This window comes from Microcebus murinus, chromosome 8, assembly GCF_040939455.1.
Source record: "Microcebus murinus isolate Inina chromosome 8, M.murinus_Inina_mat1.0, whole genome shotgun sequence".
Lineage (NCBI taxonomy): Eukaryota > Metazoa > Chordata > Mammalia > Primates > Cheirogaleidae > Microcebus > Microcebus murinus.
The window spans coordinates 75,970,292-75,993,571 of NC_134111.1; the positions used below are offsets into that span (position 1 = coordinate 75,970,292).

General features: G+C 36.6%; 1 protein-coding gene across 1 annotated transcript in view; it reads right to left on the reverse strand.

Annotated features, from left to right (window-relative positions):
• Positions 1-7,116: 7,116 nt before the first annotated feature.
• Positions 7,117-23,280, reverse strand: part of WDR12 (WD repeat domain 12) — a 29,927-nt gene continuing 13,763 nt past the window's right edge. Inside the window, exons 6-13 of the mRNA XM_012738954.3 lie at positions 22,182-22,336; positions 20,762-20,807; positions 18,785-18,870; positions 11,787-11,927; positions 11,571-11,676; positions 11,276-11,408; positions 9,501-9,573; positions 7,117-7,270 (exon numbers count right to left, since the gene is read on the reverse strand). Coding sequence (XP_012594408.1) covers positions 7,193-7,270; positions 9,501-9,573; positions 11,276-11,408; positions 11,571-11,676; positions 11,787-11,927; positions 18,785-18,870; positions 20,762-20,807; positions 22,182-22,336 — 818 coding nt within the window. The 3' untranslated portion in view covers positions 7,117-7,192. The remainder of the gene's footprint in view (positions 7,271-9,500; positions 9,574-11,275; positions 11,409-11,570; positions 11,677-11,786; positions 11,928-18,784; positions 18,871-20,761; positions 20,808-22,181; positions 22,337-23,280) is intronic.

Sequence of the window (23,280 nt, forward strand, 5' to 3'; positions counted from 1 at the left end):
CCGTGCCCCTCCGCGCCAGTGCGTGGGGGTGTCGGCTCCCGCCGCGGGAGGCGGGAGATTTAAACCGGGCGGCCTGTCGCGCGCCGGAGCCGCGCTGCCCTCGGCACGCGAACCCGGGGACCCATTCTATCCCTCCTTTCCCGAATGCCTCTTGACTTAGTAAGAAGAAATGACAAACACCAAACGGTCAGAACATCACCATAAGGAACTGACTGTGAGCCCTCCGAGGCGTGAGTAGATGGAAGGGATCCTCGGCTCTCTTTTCTGAGCCCTGCACGCTTAGCCCGGGTCCCTCCGAGACCCGCTGCACCTGCCGGGCCCACCTGAGAGGCTCTCCGCTGTGAGCTCTCGGCATTCCTCAATCCCCCCTCCGGCGCTCCTCAGTACCAAAGCTCTGCACGTGGGAAGTGTTAACGCACTACATTTAACCGTCACTTTAAAGGTTTTTAAGAGGACTAAGTTAACAACTACTAATAATGATCTCAAATGCACATATCCATAATTTTGTGATAAATGAGCCTTCAAGATTAAAAGATAAAATCTGAGTCTAAAACCTCAGGGGGAAAAATGGAAATAAGGCAAAAATAAAACTATGTTACCGGTGGGAGACAAGAAGTTCAAAGTACTTTCTTTTTAAAGGTGACTCCAAAATTTCTAACAACTTTCCTAAAACTTTGCAAAATAGGAATTACAAACTATAACACAGGCTAGCAAGGAATAAAAAAGCATATACTGGAAGGGATGGCTAAAGTCTGCATGATCATGAAAAACAAAGAAGGGGTGGGGTTCTAGAATATTTATTACGAAGTACTCCCCTTAAAACCTGAAAAATATAATTTTAAAATAGGAAAAGGGGCAAGCTATTTATACTATAGAGGCTTAATCTGGATTAAAAATATTAAATATGTGTCGAGATTCATACCCTGAGACACTTGGATTTCAAGGAATGGGCAAATACCTAAAATATGCAAAATTTTGGTATGTGTCATTTTTTGAGGAAGGAATTCACAACTTTCCTGAGACTGAGTCTCAAAGTCCTGATCCTTAAAAAGGTTAAGAATTAGCATTTGGCAAACATGGGTGATTGATGCACTTCCTCAGGATATCTTTCCTGACTCTTAAGTCTGGCATTCCTCCTAAAGGGTATACTGCTTCTCTCACTCAACACCTGTACTGCAATTACCTACCTGCCTATCTTCCCCTTTAGATGCTGAGCAGCTTAAAAGCTGCTCCACCCATGCGCAAGTCCACAGCCTTGTCTCCTAGCACAGTGCCTAGTAGGAACTAGGTCCCGAGTGAATGTTTATTCCATCAGTGAGTGAACTGAAAGATGGCTAATTGACAACTGACGGATACAGTATAAAATATCTAAAAAGAACTGAACATCTTTTCCCTGGAGGAACAAACAAATAATAATAAATAACATGCATGGCAAGCAAAATGACTTTGAAAATGTCACCATGCTCTATGGTAAGTTTCTCAGGATGTTTTAGGAAATGCGTGTTCCAATGGGATGACGTTTAATTCAAGAGGATAGTAAACTAAATACCTTCTGCAGCTCAATCTGAAGCAGAGTAAGGTCCTCCAAAGAACATACCAAGAAGTCAGAAGAATGGGGGTGAGCCAAGCCTGTTGGTTTTATCCATTTAATTGGAGAAAATTACAAATAGATATACAATGTCTCTAAGCCACCATAAAATGTAACAATTACACATAATCACTTTTTCTTCACAAGTTACTAAGAAAAGTGTGCAAGCAGTGGCATAGTGTAGAAATGATGTCAGCAATGTAGAGCTACTGATATTCCTCCTGGGCAGGAATTGGGTCTTAATCGTATTTGATAAATGTTTGTGGAATGAATTAATAATTTTTCATTAGCTGTTGGATTAATGTTTAAATGGCTGGTACTAATCCTTTAACAAATGAGGCAGCACAGTAGTTAAATTTTACTATTTTACAAAACTTTTTTTTAAGAAAATGAAAGGATTTAACAGCACTAAAATACTTTTATCTGGGAGGATTTAATTTCATTTAGAAGTACACGTATTTATAGAACTGTCTTTTAACTTTCTATCAACATACAACACACTTACACTAGTATACAGTGTTTTCTTCCATTGAGGACTTCTACAAGCTAACTAGAGAACATTAGATGACTTGGAATGTGGGACTTCACAAATGAGATCCAAACCTGGATCCCAGTTTCTTTAAAAAGTAATGATCTTTACTTTTATTCTTGTATTATGAAGCAAACCTTTGGTTAATCTCCTAAATGAAATATCAGTTGTTATTAGAAAACATATTAAAAATTATTCTATTTGTACTGTTTTACTAAGGATTACAGATCTACTGAAGCTGATGTCAGTCATAGAAAAGGCTCTATTTCTTCAGAGTATTCCACTTTATCATCTATTGGATCAAGTCAGAAGAAACATTACAGGTCAGTGACAGGATATGCAGAGCTATTTTCCCAGATGCCCACACTAGTAATTACTTACATATTGCAACCTAAACATGCCCTCTCTTACTACATTTCTGTTTACCCAAGTAAGCCTAGAATGAGACAGTATTATTAAGATGATTTTTTTTTTAAATGTAAAAAATGGCAGGCCAGGCGTGATGGCTCACTCCAGTAATCCTAGCATTCTGGGAGGCTAAGGCAGGAGGATCGCTAGAGCCCAGGAGTCTGAGGTTGCAGTAGGCTATAAGGACGCCATTTCACTCTAGTCGAGGTGACAGAGCTAGACTCTGTCTCAAAGATAAACAAAAATAAAATGTGAAATGTTATAGACATATTTTTAAAAAGTATTTCCTTCCCAAGACAAACATTGAACTTAATCTGGTATTTAAAAGTCCCAGGCATGTTATACTTTCACTAACTACATATAGAATTGTTTGACATGTTTCCTAACTTTATCAGATTGTACCTAACAAAATAATTTCTCCAGGCTGGGCACCATGGCTCATGCCTGTAATCCTAGCACTCTGGGAGGCTGAGGTGGGCGGATTGCTTGAGGCCAGGAGTCCAAAACCAGCCTGAGCAAGAGTGAGACCCCGTCTCTACTATAAATAGAAAGAGGCCACGGACCGTGGTGCACACCTGTAATCCTAGCACTCTGGGAGGCCGAGGCGGGTGGATTGCTCGAGGTCAGGAGTTCGAAACCAGCCTGAGCAAAAGCCAGACCCCGTCTCTACTAAAAATAGAAAGAAATTAATTGGCCAAGTAATTATATAGAAAAAATTAGCCGGGCATGGTGGCGCATGCCTGTAGTCCCAGCTGCTTGGGAGGCTGAAGTGAGGCAATAGGATTGCTTGAGCCCAGGAGTTTGAGGTTGCTGTGAGCTAGGCTGACGCCATGGCACTCACTCTAGCCTGGGCGACAAAGTGAAACTCTGTCTCAAAAACAAAAAAAAATCTGTCTTTGCACTGTCAACTAAAAAAAAAAGAAAAGAAAGAAATTAATTGGCCAACTAATATATATAGAAAAAATTAGCCAGTCATGGTAGCACATGCCTGTAGTCCCAGCTACTCGGGAGGCTGAGGCAGGAGGATTGCTTGAGCCCAGGAGTTTGAGGTTGCTATGAGCTAGGCTGATGCGACAGCACTCACTCTAGCCTGGGCAACAAAGCGAGACTCTGTCTCAAAATAAATAAATAAATAAATAAATTCTCTGTAGATTACTCAGAGGCATGTCTTCTAGCTCCATCATTAATTGGCTATATCCCCTCCTCATACTAGGTACCTAACCTGTCTGGATTGTGGTTTCCTTTAATAACATAAATAACATGATAATTCAATTATATGCATGAATAACAGGATAATTTCTAAAGTTCCTTTTTGCTCATATACAATACCTATTTGAAAATATAGAAATGGATCTTTAAAGTATACATTATATATTACAATAATATATTTAGTGGTATATTAAAATTGAAATAAAAGGCAAAACATACAAAGCTGAATATATTATAGTAACTTAGTACTAATAAATGACATGTAAATTTATATGTAACCTTCCTTTTATGTAGATGAAGACTCCAAACTCATTCTCTCCACTTATAAAAACATTCTTGTGCGTGACATTAAGAATTGGCAAAATAGGCTGGGCATAGTGGCTCATGTCTCTAATCCCAACACTCTCGGAGGCCGAGGCAGGGGGATCACTTGAGCCCAGGAATTCAAGATCAGTCTGAGCAACACAATGAGACTCTCATCTCTTAAATGGAAGAAAAAAAATTGGCAAAACATATACTAGTTAAGGGCTTGAGCTCTAAACTCCTGATTAATCCAAGTTTAAATCCTGCCACTGCCATTTCCTAGCTGCATGACTGTTCAAAAACTTAATCTAACATATATCTTCCTCTTAAAATGCATATAATTTAGTATCTATGGCAGAATGCTGTTTTATTCCTATTTTTATAGACACTGCAAGAAAACAATTTACTTTCTCAAATCGGCAGATCAGTGGAATTGATACTAGAACAAAGATTGCCTATCGATTTTAAACCAACCAAAAAAACTTCTCTACTGTTACATTTAAGATATATTGGGTTCATATAACAAAATACTAACATTATTGCTTTTGATACTTGAAGACTATGATGGTCAAAAATGTCAACATCAAAGTGACCAAAAAGTCCCTGCTGTTTTTTATACCTGGAAGTTTCTGATTAGCAAAATTTGGATTTTAATTGCCTAATGAAACCTGATTCTAATTAGTGGCTTTTAAATTAAAAAGATATTAAATTGAATATCCTTGCATGGTCTTACAATGCCATATTTTTCCTTTAAGAATAGGTGCTATGGTACTATTAAAAATTAGTATTTTTCCTTATATTTGCTGTGATTTTTCAAAACTGGAATACATCAAAAGAATGTTAGGCTGTGTGAACAGATTTCAATGTTATTATCAGAAATTCCCAGATGGTATTTGTTTTGTTTTGCAGGGTTGTTTGTTCAATTATGCAATTACATGCATTTTATATCAATTTAAGCTTTCATTTGTTCTTTCTCCCTGATAATACTATGAAGCATTCTGATATACTATTATGCATTGACAACAGTTCCAAAATGATAATTGTAAATTCAAAGGAAAATATGCAAAGCAAATATTGATAATCTACTTATGGAAAAGCTGTATTTTTATACATTCTATGTATAGAATTAAACTTTAACTCAAATATTACCCTAATAATCTCTTTGTAATTATCACAGCAAGGTTTTGTTTTCATGTTCTTCAATATAAAAAAATAACATCTAAGTTAATACATGGAAGGCAGCTTTAATTTAAAAGGAAAACAAAATTAAACTTCTTGTCATATGAATGAATATTATACCCATTTCCTTCCTCACAGTATTTCCGAACTATTATTTCTGATGCTTCTGTGCCACTCCCTCTGCTAGAAATAACCTGTCTTTACCGCACCACCTAACCAATTATCTGCCCAAGTCTGACTCTAATGTTACTCTTGTAGGATTTCTTTCTCGACAGCCAACTTGCTCTCCACAATTCTAATTGCTCCTTTCTCTATGCTACCTCTCTACTTTACATTTACATCGTTCTTTGCAGTTCGGACGCTGCTGTAACTAAATTTTTAATAAGTACCTCCCATGTGAGTGTGATCTTTTTGAAGGTAGTGTGCATGTTTTACACATTTTTGTGTTTCTTCCCCTTTCTTCCACACCAGGACAGACCCCGATACATAGTATTAACAGTTCAATCTTTTCCCTTAACTGACTTACTCAGCAATTAGGTATACTTTGAGCCTAAAATAAAATTTAGGAAGTTTATTGGTAAATAGTAAGAAATTTCTTGGCCGGGCACAGTGGCTCATGCCTGTAATCCTAGCACTCTGGAAGGGCGAGGCAGGAGGATCGTTTGAGCTCAGGACTTCAAGACCAGCCTGAGCAAGAGCGAGAGACCCAGTCTCTACTAAAAATAGAAAAATATTAGCTGAACAACTAAAAATATATAGAAAAAATTAGCCGGGCATGGTGGTGCACATCTATAGTCCCAGACTGAGGAGGCTGAGGCAGAAGGATCACTTGAGACCAGGAGTTTGAGGTTGCTGTGAGCTAGGCTGACGCCATGGCACTCTAGCCTGGGCAACAAAGTGAGACTCTATCTCAAAAAAAAAAAAAAAAAAAAAAAGAAATGATATGGTAACTGCAGCTTAAGCTCTTGGTCTATGTGAAAATGAGGACCATATCCTAGGGGGTGAAAGGAGCCTGGGTCCCTAAAGAATGTGGAACAATCCACTGTTAATTTGGCTCTCAACTGCAGCTAAGTATAAGAAAGATGTTGTTTCCCAGACTTCTGCAAAAGGAACATCATTTGAGACATAGTGTATGAATCTAATGATGAGACCAAACTCATTTCCCATATATTACTAAAAGGTTATAAGTACTCTGCTTAAGAAATACCAATCTAACAAAGATGAAGTCATTCAAAAAAAATATTTACTTTAAATGTTTTACGTATAACATGGATAAAGATAAATGCTAATGACATCATTAAATTTATGGAATGTTTAACTAATACTGACTGAAAGGTTTCGTCTAAAGAATTCATTCTTACCTACATATGAGGTTAGGGAGAGAGGAGATTCCTGGTTACCATGAGAACTTTATGCAATCTCTAAAGGATTTGACATTACGAAGTACTTCCCTTAAAATATCAAAATTCTTAATGAATTGGCAACATTTACATTTTTAATTTTCTGAATATTAGAGTCTAATTTTTGTATAGTTAAACATCACTTATTTTGCTAAAAGGAAATTGTATTTCTAATTTTTTCTCCATTAAATTTTGTCTTAGTCTATTCTGGATTCTTTTTTAAACAGCTAACTGAAAACAGAAATAAAAATCTGGACAATTTATGACTGTATTTCTAATATATCCTTTTATAGCAGTTTAAAAGCAAATCTTAATTCAAATCAATACCTTTAAAAAGAAATAAACTCAGCTGAATTTCAAGAGTTTGTATAGGGTAGAGAATGCAGGTCACATTTTATATTTTATAAACACAGTATAAATACAAAATAAAGAAAAAGTGACAGTAACTATTAGGAAGGATAAAAACACTACATAAACTTTAAAAGGCTGACAGCTACATCTTCATCAATGTAATTTCACGGTTCTCTACCATTTTATTTATAGAACAAATCTCTATAATCAAATTGTCATTCACTTTTATGCCCCCACATGGGAAGTGGTAGGTGAATATCTGTAGGAATATAATTTATTGTCTGCTCCTCCACTCAGAAGTAGCTGTATAAAAGGAGAAAAAAAGACACAAAACAAAAATGTAAGTAACTATAATTATTTCATATTATAGCTAAACCTAATTAAATACTGATGATTTTCATTACAAAAGGAATTATGGATGAGCAGTTAACTGGCATCGAAAGTTAGTACTTAAAGGGACCAAGTACATCAAATGTCACCACTTGTATTATAATATTGTATATTAAAACATTAAGTGTAAATTACCGTTTCCCTAACTAAAAAAAAAAAAAAAAAAAACAAAAAACATTAAGTGATCATTTTAATTTGGTTGAAGCACAACATGCTATAGTGCTTTCTATAAAGGCATTTGGTAAGATATGTAATAAAATAAAATTTGAAGGGTGATACAGTTTTACCTATTAAAGAAAATTAAAAGTTTTCAAAGGATAGCATAGTTTGTATATTAAGAATTATTCAAGTAGCCCCAAAACCTATATCTGGAAAGAATTCTTAGGCAATAAAAGCTTATACACACACACACACACACACACACACACACACACACACATGTATACACGCAAAAAAAAATTAAAAATTGTATTTCTTTAAGCACATTTTATACTGCAGACTTATTGTATATAATTTTTCTAACTAAGAAATACATTGAGTGGAAAGCAATATGGAGATACCTTAAAGCGATACAAGTGAATCTACCATTTGATCCAGCAATCCCATTGCTGGGCATCTACCCAAATGATCCAATGACACTCTACAAAAAAGACACCTGCACTCGAATGTTTATAGCAGCACGATTCATAATTGCAAGGCTGTGGAAACAGCCCAAGTGCCCATCAATCCAAGAATGGATTAATAAAATATGGTATATGTATACCATGGAGTACTATTCAGCTCTAAGAAACAATGGTGATATAGCACATCTTATATTTTCCTGGTTAGAGCTGGAACCTATACTACTAAGTGAAGTATCCCAAGAATGGAAAAACAAGCACCAGATATATTCTCCAGCAAACTGGTATTAACTGAGTAGCACCTAAGTAATAGGGTATTGGGCAGGTGGGAGGGGGGAGGGGGGGCGGGTATATACATACATAGTGAGTGAGATGTGCACCATCTGGGGGATGGTCATGATGGAGACTCAGACTTTTGGGGGGAGGGGGGAAATGGGCATTTATTGAAACCTTAAAATCTGTACCCCCATAATATGCCGAAATAAAAAAAAAAAAAGAAATACATTGATCCAATTAGTCTGAAGTAGTGAGTTTATGGTCTTAAAATGTTTCGTTAAAATATGCATGGGGAGGCTGGGCGTGGTGGCTCATGGCTGCAATCCTAGCAATCTGGGAGGCAAGGTCAGGAGTTTGAAACCAGCCTGAGCAAGAGCGAGACCCTGTCTCTATTAAAAACAGAAAGAAATTAATTGGCCAACTAAAAACTTATATAGAAAAAATTAGCCGGGCATGGTGGTACATGCCTGTAGTCCCAGCTACTCAGGAGGCTGAGGCAGAAGGATTGCTTGAGCCCAGGAGTTTGAGGTTGCTGTGAGCTAGGCTGATGCCACAGCACTCTAGCCCAGGCAACAGAGTCTCAAAAAAAGAAAGAAAAAATATATATACATAATGAGTGAGATGTGTACATCTGGGGGATGGTCATGCTGGAAACTCAGACTTGTGGGGGGAGGGGGGTAAAAGGGCATTTATTGAAACCTTAAAATCTGTACCCCCATAATATGCCGAAATAAAAAAAAAAGAAAGAAAAAAAAAATATGTGCGGGGAAAAATTACTTCAAAATTTCAAATTTTGGCCGGGCGCTGTGGCTCACGCCTGTAATCCTAGCTCTTGGGAGGCCGAGGCGGGCGGATTGCTCAAGGTCAGGAGTTCAAAACCAGCCTGAGCAAGAGCGAGACCCCGTCTCTACTATAAATAGAAAGAAATTAATTGGCCAACTGATATATATATAAAAAATTAGCCGGGCATGGTGGCGCATGGCTGAGGCAGAAGGATCACTCGAGCCCAGGAGTTTGAGGTTGCTGTGAGCTAGGCTGACGCCACGGCACTCACTCTAGCCTGGACAACAAAGTGAGACTCTGTCTCAAAAAAAAAAAAAAAAAAAAAAATTTCAAATTTTGCTACTCCTATTATTAAAGGACAAATTTGTTTCTTCTTTGAATCAGATGAGATTTTATTGTAAAGATGAACACCAGATTTATTCTAATATACTTTCCTCTTCAGCAAATAACTAATAAATTCTTACCCCCGTGTCTGTCCAGTCTACACTCAGAACTTTGTCTTCATGAGCATCTAGATCATAGAGAGGTGCCTTACAACTAAAAGATGAAAATATTAACATATTGGTTATATGCATTCGTAGTATTAAAACAAAAAATTATACTTTTCTGAAAGTGAATATTCACTTATACTTTCCTGAGATTTACCATCTCAGTCTGTATAACCACTAATCTTAAAATTTTGAGTATTTACTTGACCACCTCTCCTGTTTTTCCTATATCATTATAACAGACTACAGAGATTCATTGTGACCAGTATATTTAGGAAAAGTATTATTTCATTATAAAAATTTACTTATAATTAGGCCCGTTTTCATATTTCCTTGACTACTTGTCTTTCATCCTCAAACCATGCTTTATATACCCTTTGTCTAGTCATCTATACACTAATAATTCCCCAGTTTATATCTTCAGCTCAAACTTCTCTCCTGAGCTTGATATCTAATTGCCTGACAGTTAAATGTCTTTGGGCACTAGAATTTTAAAACAACCAAAACAAAACTCTTGGTTCTTCCTTATGACCTGCTTTTTTACTCTTTCCATGACAGTAAATGGGACCACCAATCACCCAATTGCTCATACAGAAAATGTGGGCATTATCCTTGATTCCTATTTCCACATTCGATTCATAAGCCATTTCTGCCTAAGAGCTATCTTCATACACCTAGAACCCAATAACTTATCTTGAATTCTACCACCATAGTCCAAGTCACCATTACCTGTTTCTTAAATTACAACAATAGACTCTCTCCTATTCTTGATCCCTTGCTCAAAACAGACCAAAGCATTCCCATCACACTTAAAATTAAACCCAAACTCCTTAATGTGCCCTGTACGGTCCTCCTTGGTATAACCACTACGTGCCTCATGTCCTGCCACTCTCCTTACTTATTCCATTCCATCAACACTGGCCTTATTGCTATTATGTCAACATGCCAAGGTTCTTTTCACTTATCTGCTTTTCCCTATGCCATGATCTGTGCATGGCTCATACCTTTACATTGTTCAATTCACTACTAAAATATCACTTTCACAGAGGGGCCCTCCCCAAAGATGTGTCCCTTTTGCTCTGCTTTACTTTCTTCATAGCACTTACTATTGCTATCAGAAACTATATGTTAACTGCTATAGAAAGTATACAATTAAAATGTATGTGCCTTCTAGATATTAACAAGCCATCTACTATAAGTTAGTGTAAGGTTAGTAAAAGGCAGATTTAAGGTCAATAATAACACATCAACAGGTATTTGGGTAATGCCTATCTGTTCTACTTGTAAAGATATATAAATATTTAGTGTATACATTTTATCAGGACACTCTGTATACATTATTATTATACCACTAAGCCTATGAATCTTTAAAAATATGTATTTTTATTTAACTTCCTATTAACTATAATTTATATTAAGGATCAGGATAATCTTTCTAAACTCTATTTCTTCCCTGTTTTATAACAAAGTCAGAAAGATGGACTTAATAAACTTCTGGATTTTTTTTTTTTTTTGGTAAAAGATAAAGAATTAGTTCCTTTCAAAATGCAAACTAACACAACATATTAACAAGAAGAAAATTCCTTTGATCCTGACTTCTCTTTAGGACATCAGTATTTATCACATCAGGTAGTATAATCAAGAACTTTTTTTTACTCTTCTGGTTTTGGGTAATCATTTCAGTATTTCATTTTCTCTGCATATAATAGAAAATTGATATCTTCCTTTTGTAGGTCATAAATAAGATTTACCTTCTTGTATCCCACAGCTTGACCATGTTATCTAAAGAACCTGAAATCAACTGCTGCTCATGGGTAGGAGACCACTTTACTGATGTTACCCAGCCTGTATGTGAGGTTAGGGACAGCAACACCAAAGAACCATCTGAACAAAGCAAAAAAGATAACAAGTGTTGAATTTTATAAAAGAGAAACAGATAAAACAACTGCCCCCCAAATTTGTAGAAATTTATTTTTTATACCTCTGTGACAAGAGGAATTGATGTCATTTACACATGTTTTTGCCCCAGTGGTTTGCATGACTCACCTTTAGTTCGGGGATCCCATAGTCTGATATGCCTATCTGTGCTTCCAGATGCTAAACGTTTACAAAGTGGAGAATAGGAAATACAATTAAATACTTTATTTCCTGTCTGGAAAAGAAAAGGAAAGAACATTTCACCATGGGGAACTAAAAAAAAAAAATCTCTAGAAACTCATCACTTAGAAGATCAAAGAGGACTACTGAATTTCTAAGTCTTACCAAAGTTGACTTAAGACTGCCAGATTCAACATCCCATACTCTAATTGTGTGGTCCCAAGATGCACTGCAGATTTCTTCAGGATCTGACCACAGAACTGAGGAAATTGCTTCCTTGTGGCCAGAGAGGGTCACCATGGGAGTCTAGAAATGAAAGATACCCAAAAGCAGAAAGTATTTTCATTTCAGAGTAATTCAAACAATAGTAGTTATTACTTCCAAAGCTCATGTACTAGATATTCTCCCAGGTGTTTTAGCTTTCATATCCTGTCTTATTTCTTCTTTCAACAGGATGAGTATTTCTGTTTTTATTTTGTACATGAAGAGATGAAGCCAAGAAAGATAATTTGCTCAAGGTATACAGCTTATAAGTGGCAGACTTGAATTTGAACCCAAGTATTACTCCAAAGTTTGTAGTCTTTCACCATATTCTGCTGTTCCCCATCTATTCTGCTTTTTATTTTGAGCAGTATTAACACAACTTAATTCTCCCAGCTGACAAACATGTGATATTAAAGTGATAGTGCTGGATGATTCCCAAATGGCCCTGGACTGACTGACCCATTTTCTCCCCTTTTCTTCTTGCCTGTAGTTTTCAGAATAACTTCAGGGAATAATGTGCAGGGAATGTAACATCCTGCGATAGGGAAGGTCTGGTAAGTATAGCCTGTGCTCTGTTCTAGTACCCACCTAGAAACATGATGTCTTTCAAAGCTTTGCCCAGTAAGTCACATAACCCTAGAGTATAAAATCCAGGGCAAGATGCTTTTTGGGATCCCTCAGCTGTGGTGCAAATGAACCACACGCAGTTGAGAATCCATCTGCCCCAAGCAGCTTTCTTAAGCCTTGGGGGCAAGCTCACAATGGATCTACACTTCTGTTGTCCCTTGCTGCCTATCTGTAAGTAATAAATCTGCTCTTGTGTATGTGTTCTGTCTCACCAGACTCAGGCAATTGGTAAAAGTGCAGCCCAGGCTGCAGTGGGTCAGTGTTTACATTTCTATTCCTGGTAGTTAGCATAGTGATGATCTTTTTTTTTTTTTTTTTTGAGACAGAGTCTCACTTTGTTGCCCAGGCTAGAGTGAGTGCTGTGGCGTCAGCCTAGCTCACAGCAACCTCAAACTCCTGGGCTCGAGTGATCCTTCTGCCTCAGCCTCCCGAGTAGCTGGGACTACAGGCATGAGCCACCATGCCCGGCTAATTTTTTTATATATATATATCAGTTGGCCAATTAATTTCTTTCTATTTTTAGTAGAGACGGGGTCTCGCTCTTGCTCAGGCTGGTTTTGAACTCCTGACCTTGAGCAATCCGCCCGCCTCGGCCTCCCAAGAGCTAGGATTACAGGCGTGAGCCACCGCGCCCGGCCAGCATAGTGATGATCTTTACTATTCTCCATGGGGTGGGAGTCCTCCCTTGAGACTGAGGATCAGACAGATCAATGTTTGAGTGAAGGTCCTGCCAGTTCCTACATAACTTCTCCAAGCAAATTAATTTCAGTAGGTTATTCTTACCACCCCATTTCCTTGGCATTTTTAAGTCCTATTATTTAATCTTTCCATGGCTCAATTATTAATACTCTAAAATCTCTAATGTCTTTCTCAAACTAAAAGCCCCAAACTAGGTATAGTACTTGTCTTAAACATAGGGAACCTGTAAAAGAGAGAAGAAAAGAATTCTGGAATGGGAGATAGTCCATCTACTTTTATAACCTCCTTAAGTATTACTTGGTCTATAATATTAATATGAGGGGGTTATACTAGATCAGGATGCAAACATTTTTGGTAAAAGGCCAGCAAATAAATATTTTAGCCTTTGCAGACCACACACAGTTAGTTTCTGTTGCATATTATTTGTTTTTAAAACCCCTTACAAATGTAAAACCCAATCTTAGCTTTCTGTAGTACAAAAATAGGTGACAGCCAAACTGACTACTGGGCTATAATTTGCCAACTCCTGGAACAAATGATACCTAAGGTCTCTCTCCTAGCTCTAAAATTTTCCTGCAAGAAGTAAAGGAACCTGATAGAGGAGTAAGGAACATAACAACCTCTGAGGTGATCTAAAACAAATGAAAAGGTAACACAGAGGTATCCAGAAGGATCTAAAATAGAAAATGATATGGCAAAAACAATAGGTAAACTTATCACGTCAAACTTATCAAATATATCCTATTCCTAGGTATTTACCCAAGAGAAAGGAAAACTTAGGTTCACACAAAAACCTGAATACAAATATTGAAAGCAATTTTATTCATAACTGCCAAACTGGAAACAACCCAATATTCTTCAACTGATGAATGATTAAGCCAACTGTGGTATGTCCATACAAAAGAACACTACTCAGCATTTAAAAGAAACAAACCATAGATCCCTAACAATGGAAGAACCTCAAATACTTTATACTAAGTGAAAAAGATTATATATTCTTATGGCACAATGTTTAGAGGAAAAAAATAAAGAAAAAGAAGACTATATACACTATATTGTATGGTTCCACTTATATGACATTCTGGAAAAAGAAAAAATTGTTGGAACAGAGACAAGATCAGTAGTTGTCACAGAACAGAGGTAAGAGGAAGGGCTGACTAAAAAGAGGCCTTATGGGTTTTAAGGGATGATGTGTTCTGTACCTTGATTGAGTAGTAGTTACATGATTCTATGCATTTATCAAAACTCAAGAGCCACACAAAAAAAAGGTAAATTTTTATCTATATAATTTTTTTTTTTTGAAACAGGGTCTTACTCTGTTGCCCAGGCTGGAGTGAAGTAGCATGATCACAACTCACTAAAGCCTCAAATGATCCTCCTACATCAGCCTCCCAAGTAGCTAAGACCACAGGTATATGCCACTGTACCAGCTCTTTTTTTTTTTTTTTTTTTTGTAGAGACAGGTTTCCCTACATTGCCCAGGCTGGTCTCCAACTCTTGGACTCGAGTAATCCTCCTGCCTTGGCCTCCCAAAGTGCTGGTATTATAGGTGAGCCACCACGCGTGGCCTGTATAAATTTTATTTTTTTTGACATAGAGTCTCACTTTGTTGCCTAGGCTAGAGTGAGTGCCGTGGCATCAGCCTAGCTCACAGCAACCTCAAACTCCTGGGCTCAAGCAATCCTTCTGCCTCAGCCTCCCAAGTAGCTGGACTACAGGCATGCGCCACCATGCTCGGCTAATTTTTTCTATATATATTAGTTGGCCAATTAATTTCTTTCTATTTATAGTAGAGACGGGGTCTCGCTCTTGCTCAGGCTGGTTTTGAACTCCTGACCTTGAGCAATCTGCCTGCCTCAGCCTACCAGAGAGCTAGGATTACAGGCGTGAGCCACTGCGCATGGCCTATAATTTTTTTTAAAGGTAGAAAAGTCTATGTTGGCATTGTTAATATAAACAAACTGGCCGGGCGCTGTGGCTCACGCCTGTAATCCTAGCTCTTGGGAGGCCGAGGCGGGCGGATTGCTCAAGGTCAGGAGTTCAAAACCAGCCTGAGCAAGAGCGAGACCCCGTCTCTACTATAAACAGAAAGAAATTAATTGGCCAACTGATATATATATATATAAAAAATTAGCCGGGCATAGTGGCGCATGCCTGTAGTCCCAGCTACTCGGGAGGCTGAGGCAGAAGGATCACTCGAGCCCAGGAGTTTGAGGTTGCTGTGAGCTAGGCTGACGCCACGGCACTCACTCTAGCCTGGACAACAAAGTGAGACTCTGTCTCAAAAAAAAAAAAAAAAAAAAAAAAAACAAACAAACTAAAGTGGAATAGTACTGAAGGGAAAAAAGCAATTTTGAGATTTATAGAGAATAAAACCTTACTATATGTTAATAAAGGAAGCATATAACAGGCAAATTATTAATAACTGCCAGGCAGCCATTTAATCACATTAATACAGGTCAAGCATTGGAAAGAAATGCAAAGAGAAGATAACTATTTTGATATATGTCTTATCCCTTTTTTCTATTATTTTTCTAAAATCCAAATTTTCCTATTATTTCTAAGTACACCAATATTTTCAGTATAATTTCACTTGAAGGGTTTCTGGGATGACTTCAATTAATAATTTATGAATGCATGACTTTAAGCCCTATAAAAAACTAAATGAGAAAATCAATATACTACTATTTCTCTCAAATAAAATAAACGGAAGCAACCTTATAAAAGTACACACCTAAAAAAAAGGTGTTGGCAAGGCACCATGGGAGAAAATGCTTGTAATACATATACCAAGAATACATAAAAAACTCTTACAAATCAGTTAAGATAGGCAACACACTTGTTAAAAATGGGCTAAACATATGAACAGATATTTCACAACTGAATATCAAAGAGGCAGGGCTTAAATTCCACTACACACCACCAAAAAGCAATTAAATGATCACACTTTTTAAAAGTAAGTTAATGTAACTGTAAGTTGCTTGGTAAAATAAAAATCAATCATGGCTTTAATAAACTGACCATATCAAGTGCTGGTAAAGATGTGGAGTAACTCTAACTCTCATATACTGTTAAATGAAGTATAAAGTGATATATAACTATTTTGGAAAACTTTTTGAGAGTAGCTAACATTCAGAAAGCTGAACACATGCACACCCCGTGTAACCTAGCAATTCTACTTCTGCAATCCTACATATGCAGATGGCTGCACATGGACTCCAAAAGACAAGTATGAGGACTTTCATAGCAGCTATATTCAAGGTAGCCAAAAACCAGAAACAACCTAAATGTTAACCAAAAGAAGAATGGATGAACTATGGTATATTCATGCATGGGATGCTATATATTAACAAAAAGAACTACTATTACAGGTAGCAGCATGAATGAATGTCACAGATATTATATAAAATTTAAAAATAAGCAATCTTTCCTTGAGGGTAAACATTGAAAAAAAAAAAAAAAGAAAAACTAATCTAAGTTGGTATAAGTCAGAAGTGGTTACTTTTAGGGAGCTGATTGCAAGATAGGCTAGAGGAAGTCTTCTAGTGTGCTGGTAATTCTCTATTTTGATTTGGATAGTGATTACTTGAGTGTACACACTTGTAAAATTCCTTAAGTTATATTCCATGCTAAATTTTAACAGAAAAAAGGAAAACTTTTTAGTAAAAAAATTTTATAACTTAAGAAATCTTTTCCTACTCGTACATTCTTTAGAGCTTTGATCAGGGATATGCCTGAGTATAAATTATCACTGGCACAATATCCAATTGGTAAGGCATTTCTAGCTTTAACTTGTCTTACTGGAGAAAGGAAGAGGAGGTATCAGATCTTTTCTCCTGCAATTCAGCAGTCTATCTTTAAATGTATTAAGAAATCATAAATCACTACTTTCAGTTGGAACTAGTATGCGCTATTATTTATTGCATTCTATCTGCTGAACTGTTAATGTCATACTTTGTCCCTCATTTTCAAAAATTTTTATAAGGTATCTTACTGGTGACTACAAGAACTAATATGCAAATGTGTGCTTCATTTACTGTACATTCAGTACAGCTATTAGAAAACAAAGGAAAAACATGTTTTCCTGAATCTGACTCAGTATTGTCTTTCACATAAAGTATACAGGTCAGATCATATTATGACAAATATCTTCATAACAAAACAGGATAAATAAGAATCTGGATGAAAAGTCAAACTCATGGAAGTAGAGAGTAGAATGGTAGTTGCCAGGGACAAGGGGTTGGGGGAAATGGGAAATGTTGGTCAAAAGGCACAAACTTGCAGTGATAAGATGAATAAGTTCTGGGGCTCTAATGTACAGCATGGGTGGGGATGGATGTGTTAATTAATTTGATTGTAGTAATCAATACACAATGTGTATATGTGTGTGTGTGTGTGTATATATATAATCATGTGGTATACCTTGAATATATTCAATCTTATTTTGTCAATTAAATATTTTTTTGAAAACAGAAAAGAAAAACCGGGATGAAGTTCCTAAGTTTGATTTAATGGGATCTAAAAGCTAAACAATAGAATCGAATCCCAAATTAAACTCTAGGTTTCTAGTAATTTATTTATTTATTTATTTTATTATTATTATTATTATTATTTTTTGAGACAGGGTCTCACTCTGTTGCCCGGGCTAGAGTACAGTGCCATCAGCCTAGCTCACAGCAAACTCAAGCTCCTGGGCTCAAGCAATCCTTCTGCCTCAGCCTCCCAAGTAGCTAGAACTACAGGCATGTACCACCATGACTGGCTAATTTTTTCTATATATTTTTAGTTGGCCAATTAATTTCTTTCTATTTTTTTTTTTTTTTAAGTAAAGTCAGGGTCTCACTCTTGCTCAGGCTGGTTTTGAACTCCTGACCTTGAGCAATCCACCCACCTCGGCCTCCCAGAGTGCTGGTTTCTAGTAATTTAGAAGATAAAACTAGCATCACCAATAGGAATTATATCCTCAGTGTATAAAACAAATAATCTCCTTAAACAGGTAGGTAATTAGATGCTTCACTTAACTTTAGTGCAAGCTTTAACAGTGTAAAGATCCTACTTTAGAATGCACCTTGAAATCAAATATAATAATCATGCTACCAATCTGTAAGCCTGGCTCAATGCTACTATTAATATATTCAAAGATTCAGATACCACCTGGGCAACATAGTAAGACTCCCATTTCTATAAAAAATAAAAAAAAATTATGTGGATCAGGTGGCACATACCTGTAGTGCTAGCTATTCAGGAGGCAGAGGCAGGAGCATTGCTGAGCCCAGAGTTTGAGGCTGTAGTAAGCTATTGTAGTAAGCTATTGTGCCACTGCACCCCACCCTGGGCGACAAAAAGACCCTGTCTCTAAAACTAAAATAGTAAAATAAAATAGACTCAGATAAATGTAGCAATAGTACAGTGCTTATAGTAAAAATTTATAAATCCACTGAAAGAAAGCATAGTCATGGTTGACAAGCAAGGTAAGACAAAAGGATATATGAAAGAGAAAGACCACATTAAATTACCATATACTTATTAATACAGATCTAAGCTACATACAGTCAATTCTCACAAATATTTACCCTTGTTAGTCCCAACTGCTCTGTTTTCTGTTTCTTTCGAGGTCGACTAGTGGATTCCTCCATTTCATCTTCTTCATCTGTAGGCACTGCATCATAGAGGATTAATTAGGTTTGATCTTAAAAACTTAGTCAATATTAATTGCAAACTGTCCAAAAGAATTCTGTCCATTTCTAGATACACAGTTTCTCCATGTTATCACAGCTGGTTAGGGAAGATATTCCTCATTATTTTGGTTAACAAAAAGTTATATGTAAAAATAATACCTGGATTACCAATCTTCAAAAACAAAAAAGCAAACAATAAAAAATATTAAAAAACTAACACCTAACCAGTTTGAAATACTACTGTCTTTAAGATCATCATTATAAATATTTATCACTTTATCATAACTGTGAAAAATTGCTTGGTGCTAGTTCTAGGAGAGCTTTATCTAGATTATATCTATATACTGAAGGAGGAAATAACAAGTTAAACACATGATAAAAAGAGATACATTTCAGCCATGTTTATTCTCCTTGACTATTTTACTTTTCTAACAAAGTGTTTCACAGTTATTTATTTATTTTTTTTTTTTGAGACAGAGTCTCACTTCTGTTGCCCTGGCTAGAGTGAGTGACATGGCGTCAGCCTAGCTCACAGCAACCTCAAACTCCTGGGCTCAAGCAATCCTCCTGCCTCAGCCTCCTGAGTAGCTGGGACTACAGGCATGCACCACCATGCCCGGCTAATTTTTTCTATATGTATTAGTTGGCCAATTAATTTCTTCCTATTTATTTGTTTATTTATATATTTTTTAATTTCTTCCTATTTATAGTAGAGATGGGGTCTCGCTCTTGGTTAGGCTGGTTTCAAACTCCTGAACTCGAGCAATCCGCCCGCCTCGGCCTCCCAGAGTGCTAGGATTACAGGCGTGAGCCACCGCGCCCGGCCAACACAGTTACTTTTTTGATTTTTAAAAAAATCTTTGTTATACATCATTTGGTTTAGGCAGCACACTGAGACTGAAAAGTACAAATTTTAATGTTTTGTATCTTTTATGAATATTAGCCTGCTTTCTCTAACTAGATTTACAAACCCTTTTAAGGTAACATCCAATCATATACAATATTTCATTTATCCCACATTATCAAAAAATAAAATATTCTAACAAAGGGAAAATTTTCTAAACTAAACTGCTTTTTGCCTCAAAATTGCTTGCTTTAATCATTTTTATAAGATCTACTAAAATGGATTATATATTTCCTGCCATCTTACACATTATTTATAAGTGGTTAACCTTTTCTTGAACCCTCTTAACTCTACTTGGTAAACTGTATTTGGGGTATCATATTGTGTAATATTGCAGTTCCCTCAGAAGTAACGGAGGTATTCTGGTCTGTTTCCTGTGCAATCAATAGTTCTAGCTACTGTTTTAAAATATGTGTGTATTTTTTTCTCTCTTTTCTTCCCATCAGAGTCTTCTTACTATACTATCAAAGCACCTTCCTCTAGGAGACCTTTCTCCTTCTCCCTCAATTTGTTCTTTTTAATTTGTTTCCAAAGTAATAATACTAAGTGTGGTAAACTGTATTAAAAAAAATTTTTTTAAGTAAACCTGCTTAACTAAGAAATTCTTCTAATAATAAAATGACTTCGAGTCAAAATAACTGAGAAGGTATTTTTTCTTATTTCTAGGTTCTTGAAAAAGGGAACTCTGAGAACTGAAGTGGTTATGTCCCTTTGTATCAAGCGTGTTGTTGATACTTGCAGCAAGTCAGTGACACTGTACAATAAGTAAAGAGGTAGTGAGGTAGAAAAAACATCTTGAAACACAAAGAAATATACTAATTTGTTGCCATACTATGCTTTTATGTGTGTGCTCTAAAAAGCTCTGGTCTATTTTTATGGCAAAATTTGGATTAAAAAATTCTCTTTCACTGAACTGAAATCCTTGAAACATCATTAATAAGTCAAAGTAAAAGAAATACTTAATTTACCTGTAGACCAGATCTTTAGCATCTTATCCCAGGAGCCACTGCAAAACTAAACAGATGTATATGAAGGGAAAAAGCATATGTAATATAATTCATATTATATGCCTCATTTTTTTTCCTATTAAACTTAAAAACATTTGCTTTGCTTGGTTAATCTCTGTGGCTCACATGATCTAAAATACATTACTATTGTGGTATCAACTGCCCAACTTCCTAGTCTCCTGGAAGCAGTACCATCAATCTGCATTGCATTCAAGGGAGTTGCCATTCTTATGTGGCCCTGTGCCCTGGCCATGGTTGCCTGGATGAGGGTGGGCAACTGACCTACCCTATACCAGTAGGCCTCTTCCTCATTTGGTATCTTTTCAAAGAACTTGTGTTCCAGAGAGTTGAAGTTAGTCTTTTTCCAGGAACACATACAACAGGATGTAAAACCTTGGAAATATTGAAGGCCTGCTTTATTGTCACATGGAGAAAGCCAGTCTGAGATGAGAGAGAATAAAGTCAACTTGAGAGAAGAGAGGGAGTGTGCTGGCCACATTTAAGCCTCCATTCCACTGGTTCCTGAGGCCCCCAAAGCGTCATCACCCTTCTTGTGATGTGGTTGTTCACTCCTTCCTTGGATCTCACAATCTGATAAATTTTCTTTTAAGCTTAAACAAGCTCAAGGTGAGTTTCTGCCTCTTATAGCCAACAGACAGGGTATAGTTAATCCACTTAAGTTTAGACTCAATAATATGTAAACCTTCTTTTTGGCTCAATATGAAAAATTATAAATCTTTACCTTTGAATACATCAAACATCCTGTTACCCTAACTGACAAAGTACTGAAGTAACACTCTTAAGACTAGAATATTTCAGTGTTGCTTAGTAAACTTTCAAATTATAGGTAGGTCCAGTGCCAGACAGATGCTTATTTAAAAGAAATAAAAAAAATAATAAACAAATTATAGGTAGGTTTGTAACCCCTCGTATTGTTTCCTTTTCCCTTTTAATATTTTATCATGATAAAGACATCAACACTGATAGTAAAACAAATTATATGAACACTAACCTTAGTGTACACTAAGGCTCAGATGATCAATGAGACATTTTAAATTGGTGACAGCACTTATGAATAGCTGATACAGATTGAAAATATATCAATTACGATTTAGGAAGGTTAAATAAAGAAATTCCTTGTTTACCTCATTTCTTAACATTTCTGTAATATATATAAGATTCTAAACCAATGATAGACTGAGGAAGTAAATCTTTATATCTCTTATTGTATGAGTACTTACTTTTGGTTTGAAATCACATTCGTTAGTCACTGATTGTTATGAAACTAAGCCAATCACAACAAATAACTGTAGAAAAAAATGTTTAATACAAACCTCAAATTCTAATTTAACACAGTACTAATAACACACTGGCTACTTACTTTAGTTCCTGAGCTATCAACAGCTATAGAGTCCACACTTCCAGCATGACCTCTGCAGCAATGTAGAGCTTTTACTTTGTTTCTCTCTACATTCCACTCCCATAAGAGAATAGTCTGATCCATAGAGGCACTCAGTAACAAGCAAGACAAACTGTCTGAAGAAAGGAGAATACAAGAATAAGAATCAAATCAGAGCAAAATTCTAGGTGCATCAAGCTCTAAAACTGAAAAACTGGAATTTTTTGTTGTTGAAAAAGATGTTAAAAAGATAAAGAGCTCATACTGCCAGCTTTTAAAAGGAAAGCTAACAAAGTGTAACGGGGAGAGTATTCAAAAATAGAAAATATGAGTTTAACATACTCAATATTAACTTGAAAATGTATATGATCCAATATAATTTATTTATTTATTTTTTTTTGAGACAAAGTATCACTCTGTTGCTGGGGCTAGATAGAGTACAGTGGCATCAGCCTAGCTCACAGCAACCTCAAACTCCTGGGCTCAAGTGATCCTTCTGCCTCAGCCTCCTAAGCACCTGGGACTATAGGCATGTGCCACCATGCCTGCCTGATTTTTTTCTATTTTTGGTAGAGACAGCGTCTTGCTCTTGCTCAGGCTGGTCTCAAACGATCCACCTACCTCAGCCTCCCAGAGTGCTAGGATTACAGGTGTGAGCCACCATGCCCAGACTATCCAATATATTTTCCATTAAGATTCACATTATGAATTTTTTATATAATCCTATTTTGCTTTTTTTTTGAGACAGAGTTTCACTCTGTTGCCCAGGCTAGAGTGCCGTGGCATCAGCCTAGCTTACAACAACCACAAACTCCTGGGCTCAAGCTATCCTTCTGCCTCAGCCTCCTGAGTAGCTGGGACTACAGGCATGCGCCACCATGCCTGGCTAATTTTTTCTATATATTTTAGTTGGCCAATTAATTTTCTTTCTATTGTTAGTAAAGATGGGGTCTCTCTCTTGCTTAGGCTGGTTTTTAACTCCTAACCTTGAGTGATCCACCCACCTTGGCCTCCCAGAGTGCTAGGATTACAAACATGAGCCACCACGCCTGGACAATCTTATTTTCTTGAACACTATATT